General features: G+C 45.9%; 1 protein-coding gene across 1 annotated transcript; it reads right to left on the bottom strand.

The window, feature by feature from the left end:
- Positions 1 to 349: 349 nt before the first annotated feature.
- ZFTRAF1 (zinc finger TRAF-type and ring finger containing 1) lies at positions 350 to 18,709 on the bottom strand. The gene is made up of 4 exons (XM_084848514.1): positions 18,041 to 18,709; positions 7,483 to 7,721; positions 5,677 to 5,888; positions 350 to 2,592 (listed from the first exon to the last, which is right to left on the bottom strand). The coding sequence occupies exons 1-4, from the start codon at positions 18,392 to 18,394 to the stop codon at positions 2,201 to 2,203; spliced, it is 1,197 nt and encodes a 398-aa protein (XP_084704640.1). The 5' UTR covers positions 18,395 to 18,709; the 3' UTR covers positions 350 to 2,200.
- Between the last annotated feature and the right edge of the window lie 1,042 nt (positions 18,710 to 19,751).

Below are 19,751 nucleotides of genomic sequence, written 5' to 3'. Positions count from 1 at the left end.
GGAGAGGTAGTTCTTCGTTCAGAGTCACTGTGATTAAACATCTCAGGGCAAGAGGTATTAAATATGCACGTATTTGGAGCTTTGACTATCCTGGCCCAATAGTAAACCCTCCCTAATCAGTCAATCATCACCAATGGAAACAGCTGCATGTATGGCTGACACATTCTTCCTCTGAATCATACAGCTGTTTATCTTACTACACAAGATAACCCACATATCCCACTCATACTTAGACCAGAAGTTTCAAGGTTCTGAGGCCAGACAGCCATACAAGCCAATCCTCTGAAAAACCATTAAAATGCCAGCAGTTGGAACATCCCAGCAACATCCTGCTAAATAGCTTGCCAACCTTCTATTGTAGTAACACTGGCACACTTTGCTTTTTTTTTTTTAAAGACATGCCAAGACATTCTCCCACTCCAGGTCTCCAAACCTTGTGACCTGCCAGACTTATAAATGTAGCCCAGTCAGACATGTATGACAGCCAAACAGAAGCTTTTGCTGCCAAGAGGGATGTCAAGCACTTGGCATGGCACATTACATGGCTGGTGGGCTGCACATAGCTTGGTGGATCACAGCTGCACAGGCCTGTCTACGCCCATGACCACCACAGACTCACACTCAGTTTTCTAAAAATGTTTTAATATGCTTATTGACCACCTCTATTATGATCAGGAGGTTGAAGGGAGAAAGGGGGGACATAAAAGCTGGCAGCAGAAACTTTTGTTACCCTTTAACAGCACAAGTCCCAGGGAAGAACACGCCTGCCACAGATTTTAACGTTTTACAAAACATACCCGATCCAATTTGTCCATATAAAGTGTAAATTGCCACCAAATGTAGCTTCCTTTAAAGAAAATGTGGGGTGGATAAGTTGAAGGAGAGGGAAGAAAATAATCTTGAATGCACATTATTGATGTACGAGTTCCTCATGATACATCTAATCTTCATCCACCACCAACTCCCCCTACCCCACTTTAAAATATGTTTAAGAGCATCAAGCAAAATATCCCTGTAGATCTCGTTGAAATTTGGTGAACGGCCCCACTATCCTCATCCATAAACTTGCTATATATTTATTTTACATACATAAAATCACATTGTAAAATTGCATAATTACTAGAAGAGCCTGTTAGTTCATTTGCACAAGGGAAAAAAAGTTTTCAAAGTATTGGGAAAGCTCCCAAAATGGACAGAATAAATCACCCTGCATTCCGAGAAGTCTGCACTGATTTGGGTTGGTTCTATGTAAGTTCTTACCTAGTCTGTCAGATCAAGCGTGCTATGGGGTGGGGGTGGAGAAAACAGGATGAATAGGGCAATGGTGGGAACTATGTAAAGGGATCTGTGGTTATTTCTTTCTGAAGTGCAATTCAAGCCACAGCAAGGGTGCCACTTCCTGCTAGAAAGGACCACCAACTTTTTAAGATCCATTTGTCATCATTAACCTTCTACAATCCTGACTTCATTTCAAATGCTTCTATGCCAGGCACCAACTCAACCACAGCAAAAAGCTGGGAGGAGGAATGATTTGGACTACCGATACACAGACGGCAGCTTGTGGTGCTCTGCTGCTCACTCATGCCATAAAGCACCTCTCTGCAGAACTCGCTCCCTTGGCATGTGGCATTTCAGCGCAGTTAGAAGCAGCCTGGCAAAATCCCCTTGCTTGGGGTCCCTGAAGGTGTCTTGTCTACTTGAGAATCCCCCATTTATTTTATTCCAGTAAATACAAGGACAGAATCCATCACTTCCAGATACTGCACAATGCTTGTCACCATCAAGGCAGAATGCCACCCACGAGGATGGAAGGACACAGAGGACCTTATCCCCAACCACCTCAACACAACATTGCGGCGATCACACACAACCATGACACAGATGCAGCCTTTTCACAATGTATTGAGACTGATGGTGGCCAGCTTGCCCTCCTGACGTTCTCAGGTCTCGTCAGTATCCTGCATCAAGCTGACTCCCCAGTCATCTGTTTCTGGCAGAGATGGAGAGAGACAAGGAAGGCAGCGACCGCTCAAAGCTGTTGTCTACCACACATGCAAAATGTTCTCTTTAAAATAATCAAATAATTGTGGAATCATAAAGGGGCCGAGGCAGCCATACGAGGTAACTCTGGTTCAGTGGTGCTCTCTCTTTCTCTCCCTCTCTCTCGGTCACTCCTGGAAAAGCCAAGCTTAGCTTATGCTTACTTCTGTATCTGGAATATAAAGAGACGCAGGTTGATGTTCTTGGCTGCCAGCAATTTGTTACATTCCACAGAGTCTATGATGGGGAGCGGCACGTAGTCCGTTTCGTTGTTCTCGTTGGTAAAGACAAAGTGATAGATCACAGGGTTGATTTTCACATCATCATAAGGTCCCTTGAGCAGCAGGAACGAGCACTCCATGGGGGAGTTGATCTTACTCTTGAGAATGAGCTGGAAGGAGAGGGTCCGCTTACATGACAAGTTGGGGTTCCGCTCTGAGTCGTTGACCCGGGCCTTCAATACCCAGGTCTGGTTCAGCACCGTGAACCTTGGAGTTTCGTAGTAGAGGCGTGTGATGAAGTCGTCTGTTCGGTAAGGACGGAACTGAACCTCTGCAAGACAGCAAGAAGGGGAAGGGGAGTGGAAGAAAGGAAAAACACAAGCAATTAAACCAGAGAAGTTGGTAGCAGGAAAAAACAAAGCTCAAATTACCTGTAGCTACTGTGTGGGGCCTTCTTTGCCAGGACGTAAGGAGACAACAAGGGTGAGAGTAGCCATTCAGTGCTAGTTAGGGGCAGAAGCAACTTGGCTTCTTGGAGGGAGAGGGAGCAGGGAAAAGGAGAAAAGGAGATAAAACATCAATAAATGTCAGCACTTAAATACCACTATACAGTTTCAGCATTGCTAAAGATCTGTGGTGAGAGAGAGAAGTGGTAGCGAAGCTCAAATATGGTTAATGCAACCATTGCAACTGCAAACAGTTTGTCTGTCGGCACAGTGCCTCAGCCACGGAAGAACACTGCAGCAGCAGTAAAAGTAACCAATCCAAGAATCAACACCCAATGACGGGTTTTGTCTGGAAGCAGGATTTCTGCCCCGTGTTTGTTCATCCAAAAGGTGTGGAAGGTGTCCTCATCATTGAAGCATCTTCAGTCTTCTTGTCTCACACTCAATTCTTTGCATCAATACTGCCATGCATGATAGGACCGTATGCTGCATAAAGAACATTTCCTTAGTAAGCCACCAACAGCAGCTTGCAGTGCATAGTGACATCACGGCTCTGACATTCAGATTCTAGCTACAAAGCCAGGCCCTCAAGAATAGAAAATTGGAGGCCTCTTCAAGTACCCGCTTGGGATTTCTTGGAACACTGGCAGGCAGTAAAGTAGGCATATCCTCATTCAGGAGTGAAGGAAAAGGCAGTTGGTTCTGGATTCATTACAGGTGCCCATACCAACATAAAAAGCAAGTCAGACAAGGCAATTCATGTAACATACCACCTTTATTTTATTGGTATTAACAATACAGATCTTTAGATGAGCAAGGCACAATTATGTATCACCACAATGCAAACCAGGAAACGGGGCATGGGGTGGGGTGGAGAAGAGACCTTCAGGTTTTCACAAGAGTGCAGAAAATCCTGGGGTTAGATACATAAAGACAAAGAACAGTACACTGAATCATTCGAGGCTCTATCCAATTTTAGACCCAAATGGTTTAGCACAGTCCAGTGTCAGTCTGTTAAAACCCTTCTCCAGTAGAGTCCATAGTGCAACGAAGTATTTTGTTTTGTTCAAGTTTATCAAGATTGTTGGCTCAGTGTTTTAAAGTCTTTGGTGTACAAAACCCATGGAATCTCACAGCACAAACTCAGGGACAGGGAACCTCTGTGTGCATTTTTGCATTCTTCGGTGTTTCCAGAGGACCATTAGGAGGGCACAGCAGCAATACCTGGACAAAGGAGGCGATGGAGTTATTCAAGCCACACAATCAGCCCGACTCAGCACTTTTGTTTTCTCCGCGTCAAGCAGCAATTGCCTCTCCGGCTAGAGGCCATCTCCTTTCTAGAGCAGAGGAAGAGCTCCGCCCCTCTTCTCTCACACGCAGAGGCTGCACAGTGTTCAAGAACACTGGATGGGTGGATGCCACCCCTTTACCCAACTTTCAACCTATGCAGGTTGAGCCCCATTCCACCCTGCCCCTCAGCATTGCCGTGAGAGCACTGCCTGGCTCTTCAGTAGAGCCATTTCCTTATAGCATTCGGATCTGGCACCATCAGGGTGTCCAACTGGACTGTTTGCCACCCCACTTCCAGCTGCTTTACAGGGTGCCCACTGGTAGCAATGAACTTCTCAGTAGGGAGGCAGCTGGTCACCTTGCTTCACAATCGGAGTTCACCAGGACTCCACTTTACTTTGATTTTAAGCTCTAAGCACCTTCTCTAACTCGGCTAAGACAAACACAATCATTATTTCAGGTTGCAGCACATGCTGGATCAAGGAGGAGGATTTACCATCCTTTACGGCTGGAGACAGCAGGTTAAATCCAAGTAGATTCTCTCTGTAGGAAAGGTGAACATTTACAGCAAAAGAAACGGAACTGCAGCATCCATTTTCCTCCCACCTTCAAGAAATCCCACAGCAATTTACAGAGATGTTTCCACACATTCTGCTGAACATGTTTGCAAGCTCATTTCAGGATCCATACTAGTGGAGTCAGAGGCTTACCTGCAAAAGTAACTTAGCTCCATCAGGTTAAGTGGCAGTTTGTTTCCTTTAAACCTGAATATCTTTATGGTTCCCACACTTAAGAAAAAACACACACATGGTAGCTTTGTGCCCTAGGTCCAGAAAACCAGGAAAGTACTCCACGCTGGGAGAGTAAGGGTTGTTTCAAGCTTCTGGGGGAGGGAGGACCCCCCCACGAACAAAACTTTCAGAATACATACAGCAACCACCTGAACAACCAACCCACTGAAAAGGACCTAACCTAGAAGTGCCATAATACTTTATTCCACAAGAAAGGGTTGTTATGTAGAGAGTTAAGAACCAAGTGCATGCCATTAATACATCAGAATCCCAAACTGGAGAGAACTCAATACTGAGAGTGTGCGTGCGCGCACCCCCCCCCCCCAAGTAACAGAAACAACATCAGTTTTAATCCTAGGTCGGTGGCTTTGCCTGTCAGCCCACTAAATGCAACTATAGCACCTTACCTGCAGCTAGGTAGGGTCCTTCTTCAACATGTCATCAATGCTGCTCAGTGGACTAATCATCAAGAGGAAGAACGCCAAAGAACCAGTGAGTTCTGCTCAAGCAGCCCGCCTCCAACCAAGCAGCCCAAGTGCCAGAAGCTGTGCAAAGACCTTGCAACTCCCCCCTGCCACGTCTCTTCCCCATCCTCAATGTCACATATAACATTTCAGACACGCACACATGCAGGTCCACCCTTAAACCTGAGCTCTCAAGCAGACAGGGAGGTTTCCTGGAGCAGACATTTGGTGTAGTAGCCCTGTCTGCTCAGCCAAGTCCCACTCTTCTGATCTAGAGGTACAGTGGCTGCATGTTGCATAAGAGAAACAAGTTCATCAATAGACAACTGGCACCAACAGTTAAAGGGAAAGACACAAAATAAAAAAACCAACATCAACCACTGCAGTTTTTTTGTCTACAGCCAGACCAAATCCCAATAATTACCTGTATAGCCAATCTTTTCAAAGCTGAGTAGGCCAAAGATGCTGTTGTACAGCTGCATCTCCTTTTTATGTGTTTGGTCCATTTCATCCAAAATCTCCATCAGTTCGTTCCCAGTCTTGGTTGGGTGCGTGCATTCTGCCTCGTGTACAGTCAGCTCGTGGTAAGGACCTTGCCATGGGCACCCAATCCGCTTATACTTGCACCGAGAGACCCTGTAGTTTAAAAGGAGGGCAAAACTCAAATGAACAGCCCCTTGAGAGGGATGCAAAGAACAAAGGAAACGGCAAAGGCACACTGATGAAGCTTAGTGCAACAAACTCTGAACATAGCACGTGAAAAATAAGATCCTCGAATTCTGGTCCCTAATCTTCAAGATGCACAACTGCCAAACCCTTTTCCCTGCCAAGCAATGCTGCAGTGACCACAGCTTCTCAGCACAGATGACTGTAGTACCTGTCAATATTATGCAAGCAAATCATTGCATCGCAGAACATCAGAGTTTATTTATTCTTTAAAGTTGTCTCTTACCTTACCATACCACCCCTCCCATCATGACTACAATATAATTTGTGTTGTGCACACAAACTCAGTAAGAACATTTGTGCAGAAAACAATTTAAACAATACATTATGAATACATAGGCAAACCCTAGAAACCAGATGTGTTCAGCTTCAGTGCCGCTTCATACAGCCATGAAATGGAGTACTATGGGGGTCAGAAAGCAGCAGTTACCCAGCATCAACCACAGTAAACTGTTCAAGTATTTCCCAAAGAAAAGAATATAATTCAGGCTATACCAGGAGCAGAATCTGGAACAGATTAGGTTAGGTTTGGAGACCACAGGAATTGCCTCGATGGAACAGACTAGTCCCTTCTAGTTCTACCATGGATAATAGCCATTACCTGTTTTTACTAAACTGGTCTGATCTTTGTAAAACTCTATCCTGAACCTGCTGTCAATAAATTTCATTGGATGATCTCTATGATCTAGTATAAGACAAATTTCTATCACAGTCTCTGCGCTGTTCATGGTTTTATAAACCTCTTATATCCCTTCGTCATCTTTAAACAGAAAACCACCAACCATACGGCCCACAAATTAAAGAGCCTTTCCTCATAAAGAAGACCCTCCTACTCCTTGTTCATTCAACAATGTGATCCTGCGCACATCCTTCAAGAAACAAGTCACTGTGTTCAATGCATCTTATCATTAATCATGCACTGGATTGCAGCCTCAATTTTGACATCACTACAACTCTAGGATATAATTTCTGAGATGATGCAGCCAGAAATATACTCCATGTTCCAAATGTAACCTACCATCAGGCATTATGATACTGGCAGTTTTATTTTCCTAATAAAGATGATTTACTTTCCCAATAATCTCAAGCATGAAATTTCTGGTGTTCATTTAGTTGAGGTTTTCAGTGAGTTTTTAATGACCCAAGATCTCTACCCTCATATGTACAAGAGGGTTAGACTACACCAATGTATAATATGTGAAGATAGATTTTTTTAAAATCCTAGCACGACACTCTGTATTTAGTTACACCAAATCTCCTCTGCATAAATGCATCACATTATTTCCCCTTGTAAGAGCCTAATAAGATTCCCCAGTGTAAGAGCCTTTCTAAGGAGAATATCGCAGAACTCAACCCCACTGAAGACTTGGTGCAACACCCCATTTTCCTATCAGCACCATTCCAAGACCTGCCTGCCCCACCCTGTTCCTGCCATAATAAGCGATAGCTGATTGTGTTTGATTCAACTGTAGCACTTCAGCAAATGGCAAGCAAGGCCGTTTACCTGTCCTGGCATTCTTCTTTCTGGTGTCTCTCCAGAAGAGAGCGAGGAAACTGCCGCATGCAGAAGCCACATTCCGATGGCAGCTCGCTCACCGCCTTTTCAACAGCAAGATTTCGGCAGCATAGGCTCTTGCTGATCTCACAGCGACAATTGGGACATGTAGCCTGTTCCTCCTTCAGCCGAGCATCTGCCAGTAGGTGGATGAAACACCCAGCACACATCAAGTGACCATTTGTACACTGTGGCAAAAGGGAAATCAGAACTTCAGAGGCCTTCTAGAAGGAGCATCACAAAAGATTCACTCCACTTCTGCATTATCCTTCAATTCTAGTCAGTTTATTTACTTTGAACTTCTATGCCCTCTTCTTTGTAATGAGCTTTCCCATCATGGCACTTGTCAGGTCTTTAAACTTTAAAAGTGTATTTGCTCAGTAAAGGATCTTAATGCATTCCTGAACAAAACTGTAAAAGGTAGAAGATGCTGTCTTTAATGAGAAAGAGTCAAACAACTCAGAAGACAATCCTCCTTTCCATGTGAATAGTACCAGTCCAAGTCCAATGTTCTTGCTTCAAATTCAGCCACTCTTCTGGCTGAAGGATGTCAAAAGCTAAACTGGTCAAAAGTAAAAGCCCGAGAAGCACTCTTTTCAAACTCTGAAGTACTAAGTTTTGTTCTCGGTCTATCTCAGAACTAGAAGAGTTAAGAGTGGTTTTGTGAGTAGTGCACAAGTCAAGGAAAGTTATGGAATGCTGTCCTGAAATAGTTATGCTATCAAACTGACGGAGCAGCTTCAAACTAGGGAAGTCTGCTGTCCAAAAGCAGCAAACATTCTTCCAGCTATCGAGTCTCAATAGGTAGAATTTAATTAAAATCATTGAACACAAAGCTGGAAAATGCAGAAGCCATCTAGTCAAGTGCAGAATGTCCCAAATTTAAAGGCATCCCTAATAGATTTCCCTCTTTCTTCAGTCTTCCATAATCTCTCGTCAACTTAAAATCCCATCTCAAGGAAGTTCTCCCATCCTTCACTGACTCAGATATAGACCATGCTCAAAGAAAAGTGATCTTCATTGACCAGACTACACTTAAGCAGCAATTCTAAATGCTCTTCATTGGGAGCGAGCCCTGTTGCAACACTGAGTAAACGTGCATAGGATTGTGCTGTTAAAGGAGGCTAGGATGGCCCTAGAATATGCTGTCCCTCCAATTCTTGCTTACTGTATAAAAGCTTAACAGATAACCAATCTGAGCCAAATATGTTTGGACATACAGATTAAAATCCAACTTTTTGAAATAGGAGGGTAAATTTGCAGGGCACCATCTTGGCTCTAGACTTATAGTTCAGGTGTAATAATATTATTTTGATTGGTACCTTGCCTTTCTACCAAGAAAAATGACACTTAAATCAGAAAGGGCTACACACTATACAGTGCAGTTTAAACTGACATTAATTCTAGGATACAGCAGTCTTCCCACCACCACTGTTTAGTTAAAGGATCTTGGATTAGCTAAAAGCAAACATAGAAACTCAGAATTCTATTAGATCAAGACTAGAGAAAATGACCAAGGCAATAATTAAGCTATTATGTAATCCTAAGTAGCAGCCAGGAAACGTATCCGCAATTATTAGCATGCATTAGATTCTACAGACAGAAAGATATCAAACATCATTTTACCCCTCTACTATAATATTACAGCACTGCACTGTTTTTTTTTCATTATTATTTATTTATTTATTTATTTATTTATTTTAATTTCTATACCACCCAATAGCTGAAGCTTTCTGGGCGGTTCACAAAAATTAAAACCAAAGAGCACACAATAAAACAATACAAAATATATAAAACATTAAAACCACAGTAAACAATACAACCAGAATAAAACCACATTATTCATGTGTACGTGGGCACATCACTACATTTGCTCCCCCTGCCCCTCCAATGCAGTACCAGGCGAAGAACAGTTCACATGGGGATCACAGAACTGGCTCTTTATATGGTGTTTAAGGAATGAAGACAGGACTATGGCCTTAGATGCAGGATTGTGCACAAACCTGCCCCATCTTTCAGCTTTGCAAGTCCTCATTTGGGGGGTGGGGGTGGGGGGAGGTGGTTTGGGAAACAAGAGGCTTTTTCTTGTTTATTCTAACTCAAAATACTACATGGCGCTTCATACCCCCAATTGCAGAGAAAAACAGAGCAATTATACTTTAGTATAAACACAGGAAGTGGTTCTTGCCTGCAGCAGTACCAACAAGCTAAACCTCACTAGGAAAATGGAAGTCCAAATTCTAAACTCAGAACCTCCCTCACAGGTTAATTGTTAAGGACAGCTGGCACCTGTGCAGAGATATCTAAGGTGTGCCACGCCTTTACATTATAAAACAATAAAGTAAGCATATCCAAACGCTACATTTTCTCATTTTCCTCTGCCCTACCCCTACTTTGTGAGACAAAGCTTAAGCCATTTTAGCAGAGATCTTATGGTATCTTTCACTGGAAAATTATGTTGGTAGGGTAAAAAGCTCTTGATTGGCACAGATCTTATTCAAGCAAAGATCAAAAATAAATAAGTTAGGTCATAAAAGCATTTTAGGCTCTTCTGCCCAACATCACTACTAAATCCAGGAGATTCCGCTTTAATGGTAACAATCCATTAACCACACAGAACAGTTCCACTGGACAATATTCAGCTGACACACTAGTAGTGAAAAAGACAGACATCTCTGCTGCCCCACTTCAAAAGGTACCTCAAATGGGCTCTAACGTGTGTTTATTTGGATTCAGTGAGTTGATCAGCATTGCCTCCCCATGTTCCATGACTCCCAGAACAGCACCTTCAACTGTACTCACTAGGAAAAGTGGCACCACTTGCCTCCTGCATAAATCCCTAAGTAACTACAACCACCCCACTAAAATTCCTAAGCTGTTGCTCCAGACCAACAGCTCTGTGGGCTGAAGCAAAATATCTGTGAAGATGTAGCATCTGCAGTAGAAATAAAGGACCCAATGCAGGAGGGTTGCAGATTCTCAAAGGCAGAGTGCAGTAAGTCCCACTAGGTTTAAAAAGCAACATGAATTCCCCTTTGACTGAACTGACCATTACAAAGAGACACACTTGGGCTATATGTTAGAATTCTCCTTGACACCCAATGCACGTATCTCCAAATCCCCTGCTTCAAACAAGAACACTGGTGTGATGAAGATTTAACAAATGATTTGCAAATGAAGCATTATGTCATACCTGGGGAGGTGGTGGGCTCTCCCACACTGGAGGCCTTCAAGACGAGGCTGGACAGCCGTATGTCAGGGATGCTCTGACTTGGATTCCTGCATTGAGCAGGGGGTTGGACTCGATGGCCTTGTAGGCCCCTTCCAACCCTACTATTCTATGATTCTATGATTCTACTCCATCACCACAAAATCCAGACCTCATATGCTTGTTTCATTCGGGGTTTTCTACTTGTTACGCCTAGTAGTAATTAACAACTGTTCCCTCCACCAACTCAGGTTTGCAGCCTTGCCCAGCAACTGCAAGTGCACCATTTTCACAGCCTACCAACAGGACCGACTGTATAACCAGGTGAAGAACCAAAGTGATGTCAGCTCCCTAGAAATTCTACTATTGGATGGATACCATTTAAAAAAAAATCTAGCTCCCTTTTCTCTGCTCATGCCAAACAGTTAATAAGTGACCACCAACCTACTTTAAAACAGAAGTCCCCATGATCTCCTCAGTGAATAAAGTAGAACGGCAACACTTCTTACCTTGGCCATCCTACGTGCCAACGTTTTCAGACAATAAAGTCACACTGCTCTCTGTGCAGTGACAAAGAGAGCACACAGGCTGCGTATACAGCCACACTGGTGATAAGTAGCTTCCCAATGAGGTACTCACTACTCTCCCCAAAGAAACAGCAAATTATGAAGCCTGGGGGGGAAGACATTGCTTATATCAGCCTTCCCCAACCTGGCACCCTCCAGATGTGTTTGACTGCAACTCCCATAATTCCCAGACAGCATAGCCAGAAAACAGGAGAAGAAACTGGTAAGAGGTCTGAATTATTTTCTATCTTGTTTTGGAAACAAGGCACTTTATTTTCTGAATAAGGGCAAAAAGCAGGGCTCAGCAGCTCTGGTCAACCCAAGAAAAGGAAGAGCAACCATCTAAACTCGTAAGTATATAAACAGATTTAAATATAAGTTTGGTCCTATGAATAATACTATTACAATTGCTAAGGTGGCCATTTGCCACCTTACCCCATCTATGGAAAGACTGGCAATACTGGCACAAAAAAGTATACAACACACCTGGTACAAAGGGTTCACAATGTCTCTGGGCAATGTTCAGTTAGCAGGGCAGGCCTGACATTCATACAAGGATTCTCAAGGAACCAGCTACGTAATCAGACACAAGCCACTACATTGCTGAGGTAAGAGCAACCAGTGAGCTGGGGTAGTCCTGAAAGACTAAAGAAGGTTAGGTATAATGCAGAAGCACATGACACCTCAACAGGCAGGTCACCAGGGATGGTATCACTAGCAGAGCTAGGTGGTACCTGACATCACAGTATTACTGAGGAAAAGCAAGTTAAGGCAACGACACATAACCCCATTAAAGGCAGTAAGGTATAGTGGGTTTGAGTTGGGGAACGCAGCTTCAAATCCTCACTCAGGTGCCTTGAGCAGGTTACTGGCCCAGTTCACACATAGCAATCCAGCTTTTTAAAAAATCCTAGGTTTTCGTGAACAATCATTGTGCTAGTTCATGCAGATCGATTGTTCCCACTGCCAGAGGGAGAGACAAACCAAAACTCCAGGTTCAGACAGCATGCTAAACAAGCAGGAGCTAAGAGGGAGTGATGGAGCTGTGGTGGCTAGCAAAACCCTGGGTTACCATTATATGCGAACCAGGCCACTGTCTCTTGGTCCAACCTACTGCACAGGGTTGTTTCAAGTGCCTAAAGTGCCACCCTAAGCTACTTGGAGGGAGGGAAGGAATACCAATATCACATTAAAAAGACACACTCCAAACAAGAAAATATGGCTGCACTATACTAAGAACAGCAATAGAACTACCTAATCTGATCCATGTGAGTGGTAAAGGTAAGCTGACTACCCTTGCCAACCAAGACATATTCCCCTCAGACAGGATTACAGTTCCTTCTGATAGCCTTGAAGATCTTTCAATGGCCTCCTGGAAGGTCAGTTTAAACCTTTGATCAAACTACTTGACAGAAAGGCAGAGTGGAAGAGCTGTAGCATACAGCCAGGATCCTAGAAGACGTACTTTAAACAAAATTCTTAGGAAGCTCCAAGCCTTTAGAAACTGGCCTCTCTACAAACCAACTGGCCAGCAGGGAAGGCTCCTGCTTAATATCATGTGAGACCTCTCTTTCCTATCCCCTCTCACAGCTAGGGAGAGGAGGATTCCTTATTTCATGCCGCTGAGCACTGGAGCCAGCAGAAATGCTTCTGCCATCTCCAAAGCTCAATGCATTAAAAAAAACCACCCTTTCTCATAAGGCACTAAGCAAAGCCCATCACCAATGCCCTTCTACTGCTCCAAATCCAGCACAATACAAGAAATCCAGTTCCCCCTCGCCCTCACTCACACAAGTTCTTCCACTCACACAAGTTCTCTGGTATGCATATAAGTTTTTGAGAAGAAGAATAATGGGCAAGCACAAAATTTATGGCCTAGTGCATGTCTAAGAGAACCAGTGTGTTGGGTTTAGGAAACAGTTCAAATCCTTACTCGGCCATAGTATTGGACAAATGAGTCTTACAGCCTCAATTCTGCTATCCACCAAATGGCAATAGCAAATAAGCTGTAAAAAACAAGATTGCAAAGCACTTTGCACATTGTAAGGATTATATATAAAAGCTAAGTATTAAACGTATTTATGACCCCTGAGCTCTTTGGGAAGGACAGCCTTTCCAGAATATTCACAGCATTCAAGGTTACTAGTCAACACTGTACCCTGCAATTAATCTGTTTACACTCCCAAAATGCATTGCTTCCTGCTTGCAAGCCACTTCTTTTAAACCAAGTTGCACAATTACCTAGGGAAGTAACTATATAGTGTAACTGTCTTCTTCTCTTCAGCTGTCTTTACTCCAGACTTTCTAGGGCACCCTTCCCTAACCTGGTGCCCTCCAGATGTTTTGGACTACAACTTCCAACACTCCTGACCATTGGTTATGCCAGCTAGGGATGATGAGAGTTGAAATCCAAAACATCAGGAGGGCACCAGGTTGGGAAAGGATGTTTGAGGTCACTGCTCTTCAAGTGGTGGGTCAGGACCCATTACTAGGCCACAGCCTCGCCCAACATGAGCCACAACAGAAGCACTACCACCACAAAAATCTACAATAAAAAATTAAGTGCATCTCCAGATGCATGTTTGGACTAAACGTGGGTTTCAGGTCTGAAAGATTCGAAGTCTACTGCTCTAGGGCAAATTTATCTACATCATATAGCAGTCCAACACATTACTGATGGAGATCAGGAACTGCTGCCAGTTTTGAACACAATAAGTCTCTCATTATTGACAAACTGTTGTATTCTGCCCCAATGTTCACCTCTCATGAGTTACTAGGTCAGCCGCTCACCAGGATGATTGTCCTTAGTACAACTATAGACAAGGTTTCTTCTGTGACCTTCATACAAGATCAAATACACCCCAGAACATATGGGACAGAGTGGAGAAAGAACACAGTCCTTCATGTTGCCAATTGGGGGTAAGCAGATCCTACCACAGCCTGACGAAGGTAAACAGGGTATTTCTTACAGGAGCCTTTCAAGTCACCATAAGGCTTAACCACTTGTATCATAACCAGCTTACCCTTGTATAAAAAGGCTGCCAACCAAACAGGCACTTCAAGGATACTTGCTAAGGCATTATAGTAGTGGCTAAAAGTAAGCCTGAGACACTCCAGCATTTCACCAGTTAACCACCTGCAACCACTGGCACCTAGTTCCTTAGGAGTTGGATCTGAGTGTTCAGTAGCAGTTGTCGGGACTCCCAAGCCCTGCCAACAGAGGAACTCCAAAATAAAACACCTTGATGAGTTGCAGAACAAGCCTTCAACAGCCCCAAAATCTTGATCTAATAATTATTAGCTCATGAAAGCAAGAATTTGCCAAACCCCAATGCTGCATAGTACAAGGAGTGACCCAAAAGCCAGGTACTTCCATTATTTGCCTATGCTACTCTCCACAAGTTTCCATAGGCAAGACATCACAGGCTGTTGAAATGAACACTAAACAGGATGTATTTCATTTCTTCTTCTTCTTCCTGGATACAGAAGACAACTTGCTTTTCAAGGCTGCTTAGAACGCTGAGAAAAATTGTAAATTGTAGTCATAGGAACATAGGAAGCTGCATTATGGCATAAAAAAATTTATGGCAAAGTCATGCCATTTATCCATCTCTCAGTACTGTTTATGCTGACTGACAGCAGCTCTGCAGGGTTTTAGATAGGAGTCTTCTCCACTCACTAGATGTCAGGAATGAGGCTGGGACCTTTTGTGCACAAAGCATGCACACTATATTAGAAAATGTTAGAACAGAATAAACTAATTTTACAGATCTCTGAAAATAAATTCTGAGGCTCATACTTCAGTATGACAGAAGGAAAGCGGCAATTATTTTTAGTTTAATTAAGATATTTATATACTGCCTTTCCAAAATAACTCAAAATGGTTTACAGCCAACAAATAATGAAATTATAAATGTAAAAGAAAAAAGAAAAAACTACAAGTCAGGAATAAACATGGTCGGGGTGAGGGGAGATAGAACATCCAAATGCTTGCTGAAAATGTTCATGGAAAGATGATTTCCTAATCTCTTAAGGAAGCAAGCCCCAGAACTGGTGGATCATAAAGGTTCTGCTTCTGGCCATTATCATCCTGACCTGCAATAGAGAAGGGATGGCAAGCAGTGCCTGTTGACTAGACCTCATCTTGAAAGTTGTCTCATATAGGGAGAGGCAGTCCTCGAAGGCGCCAGGTTTTCAAGATCAAGACCAGCAGCACCTTGAATTAGGCCAGAAGCAAACTGGCAATCAGTGTACTTGATGCAAAACAGGCTGAATGCATGCATATCTCTCAACACCTGATAAGATTCTGCATCAGTGGAGGCTTCCGAGTCACTTTAGAGGCCTGTCACCTAACATGGAGTCTGGTACAAGACTGTAAAAACCAATGGAATCCAAGCACAAATACTGTATTAACACAAGATTTTTCCATTATTAGCACTGACTCAGAGTTTTAACTACATGTACGCTTCTCATCACAGACCTCTTATCAATAGTCTCTCTCTTCTCTGGGATCTTGAGTCTCTTTTCAAACTGGTAATACTAACACTGATCATGCTCTACCAAAAATGAAGTGCAATTCCTGCCCTGTTTTTCATCAAGGAACCATGGGAATGATGCAACAGTGACAGCCCTTTATGGTACAGTCAGGCAAAGAACACTATGCAAATATTATTAGGGTGCAATCATCAAAGTGTAACATCACCAAGGCGATGATATTTGCATTTAGGGGCTTAACCAAGGGAAGTCACATGCAGCTACCACATGTTCTGTGCTTCTGGTTCACACTTGGCTTCTTTTAGTTCAAGTCCCTCTTCTGCACCAATTAAGTGCAAATATTCGAGGGGGGGTGGCAGGGAAGAGAACGGACTGTTTTCACGCAGTAAAACAGCCATCACTGAAGCACAACTGGGAAAAGTCTATTTGATTGTTGGCTGTTTGCTTGCCTGGCTTGCTTGAAGAGTTCTCTGAGGCTTCTTTGCCCTAAAATGCTTTCAGGAATTCAATGGAGCACAGAGATGGGGGAAAGGCAGCAGCTCTCTGCTCATGCAAGAAAAGAGCAAGAGTTCAAACAAGTAACTTTACAAAATGGCTCCTTGACAGAAGCCGGGGCTGAAATTTGACTGGATAGTTTTAGTACAAACCACCAAACGAGCTCCAGCTATTGGGTGGTATAGAAATGTAATAAATTCTGTTAAAACTACCATACCTCCTTCAAATACTCATGCACACATACACTGCATAAAAAGATAACAAACATACAACGTGGTTCTCATGGGCAGCCACATAAATGCACAGTATCCTAAGGAAATACAGCAGATGGGACTGCAGAGCCAGTGGCTACCAAGAAGAGCAAATACACTGGGTGATCCCCTACCAGCACTTTGAACAAATATAAAGGATATGGATGGTGAGTCTGAACTTGACTTTAGGACAAAGGGACAAACATCATGCACAAGTTCCACCACATGAGGCAGAGTCATGCAATACCTCACTTCTGGTTTACTATCTACATCCTCCCCTTCCTCCAGCAATACCAGGACAAGTAAAATATTAACTGGAGGGAAAGGAAGCTTAGAGCAGGGTATCATATCCCAGAATCAAACTTCTGAGCAAGACAAATTATGCCAGAGATCTGAAAACTGACAGCTAAACTTGTCAGCCATAAAGGTTGATACAGAGATGGATTACTGGCCTATGAAGTGGGGCATAGAGGACGAGGTACAGATTGGTGATTCTGGTTCCATGCCTGAAAACAGAGGTCTCAGACAAAGCCAGGAAGAAGGTGATGACCTCATATGCAGAACTAGAAAACTGTTTCCATTTTAGGGCTTCTCCAGTTTGACTTATACAAATACAGTACGATGAGAGGAGGGACAGTACATGGATGTAGCATGTACAGTATATACAAAGGTCTGCACAAATATTTTTGGTAAACATATGCTCTGTGCAAGAGGGAGGCAAGAGCGATACAACAAATGCTGTATTCACTGCAATCACATCCTTATCAATTCAAACAGGTACTATCCCCCACAACTCTGTACTTACCATCACTATATGGGCTGTGCCACCCACAAACTTACACTGAATGGGGGAAAGGGATTGATCCATAGCACTGTTGAAGAATGATTGTTAGTTTATAAAAAGGGTACCTGAAGGACAACTAACCCACATTAAGTAATCTTCCTGAGCAAAACTCGTGGTTTTAATAGTATTTTTAAGAGGCAGTTTTCTCCCTCATTTCCACTGTTTCATAATATTTTGACAGGTATTTTTACAAGCTCTTAATCTGGCCTGAGGCTGACGTGGAGGAGCTGTAAGTGCAACACAAGCGAGTAAGCTGAACAGCTGGAGAGTCCGGACTCACCTTCCTCGGGGCCATTTCACACATCCTCCCAGGAGCATACCAGCCGACGCGTGCTTACCTTGCATTCACGCGTCACTTGTCCCCACGTAGCCGGACCCCTGCACGTTTACTCGGAAGTAAGCACCGCAAGGCTCAGTGGCGCTTAACCCCAGAGTAGGCGTGCCTAGGACGGCATCTTTAGAGGCTGTCTTGGGCAGGGGCCTAAAGAGGCGGCGTGTGAAGCGGCCCCGGCAGGTCCGGCTTCGTGCCTGGGCGAACAAGGGCCTGCGCGGGCCCCGGCACCCTTGCGCGGGGAGGGGGCGATGACAACTGACAGGGCCCCGTTGGGAGGGCAGGGCAGGGCAGGGCAGGGGTCTCGCGGCCGCGCACCTGGTAGACGGAGGCCTTGGGCAGGTCGAGGCACACCGTGCAGCAGAGCACCGAGTAGAGCCGCTCCTCCAGCTTGACGCCGCCGCCGCCGCCCTCGGCCCCGCCCGGCAGCTTGAGTCGCTTCTTGGGCGGCGCGTCGGAGTCTCGGTCGCCGCCGGGCTCGGGCTGCCCCTGCCGGGCGCCGCCGCCGCCCCCCGCTCCCGCCCCGCCAGCCCCGAGCGGCGGCCCCGGCTCCTCCGCGCCCCCCGGGCCGGGCCCCGCCGCCTCCCCCAGCGCCAGCGGCCCCCCGGCGCCCGCGGCCACGACGGCGGCGGCCGCCACCCCGCCGGGCTCGCGCTCGTCTGGCCCCGACATGCTGCGGCTGGGCTGCGCTTCAGCCGGTGGTCGCCGGGCTCGGCCCCGCAGCCTCAGGCGCCGCCATCTTTGTTTGGCCTCTCCGCTCCTTTCCCGTCTCGGCCGGACTAGGCAGGCAGGCAGCCGGCCGCCCCCGGCCACGCCCCCCGGCGCGCGCGCCCAATCGGCGCCAGCCGCTCTCGCCTCGGACAGGTGGGCCGTCAGAGCCCACCCACCGACGCCGCGTCTGTCAATGGCACGACGCACAGGGCGGCGGCGGGGAGAGGGAGACAAGCAGGCCCCTTCTCCAATCCCGTCCTCTCTGCGAAGACGAACAGGCGCCCGGCTGCTCTCAGTTTACGCCCCCGGCTCCGCCAATCAGCGTCCGCGGAGGGCGGGGCTTCTCGGAGAGGAGGAGGAGGAGCCGCCGGGGCAGCACGAAGGACGAATCGAGGGGGCCGCCCGAGTGAAGGCTCTGCCTATTCGCTGGCAGGGGCGGCGCAAGGGTGAGATGGTGACGCAAGAGACGGGCTGCCAGCCCGCCAGGTGCGATGCCATAGGCGAGCCTGTGTACACGTGGCCGTCGCCACGTGAGGAGGAAGAGTCACGTGTAAGCCAGACTCCGCTTGCTGATTATTCTCCAGGCAGGCAGAGAAAGCCGGAGGGGTGGTGGAGCCTTCCTAGGAGCTAATGGGGAGGGGGAAAGGCCGGGGCGATGAGCCGGCCAAGGAGAGGCTTTCCCATAGGGCAGCACAGCGGGATGCGCTCCAGCTCCCGAGGCGGGGCGAATGCACGGCGAAAGCCTTGTCTAGAAGCATCCAGGGTTACGTTACTTTGAGTACAGCCCCTTCAGACGCACAGGCCGCTGCTACTGCTGCGTCAGCGGGCTTTCTGAACCTCCTCCCGCCCCTAAAGGCACCCCTAAATCAGGAGGGGTGCTGCCAGAGGCTCATTCCCGGGAGACCCCGTCGTGCCTCATGCCAACAAGCCCACAGAACGTCTTGCACCTCCTTCCTACATGGGGTTGCTGTTGCACTCGTGCCCTGCTTGTGGGTTTCCCTTGGGCAGGTGGACCTTTAGCCTGAGCCAGCCGGGCTCTTCTTACATTCTTACCAAAAAGAGGACACCCTCTGAAGTTTCCCAGGAGGAGGAAGGAAGGGGCAAGCAGCCCCAACACGCTGAGGCCAAGAGCATCAGGAAGTACACCGGCTTGGCCGTCCCACCCAGCTGGGCCTTGTGAGGTCTGGCTTAGCGCTTCCTGGATATGCCCAGATCCAGAGCTGACAGCAGGGTAAGATGGGGGGAGGCACTGGCCTGCATTGTCCCCTGAGCTTTATGGCACTTGCCCTTTCACCAAAAAGCTGTAGCTGGAGGTGCA

Source organism: Heloderma suspectum, chromosome 4, assembly GCF_057233095.1.
Source record: "Heloderma suspectum isolate Gila_16-S chromosome 4, 16-S_ref, whole genome shotgun sequence".
NCBI classification, from domain to species: Eukaryota; Metazoa; Chordata; class Lepidosauria; order Squamata; family Helodermatidae; genus Heloderma; species Heloderma suspectum.
This window is presented reverse-complemented; position numbering and strand designations above follow the sequence as displayed.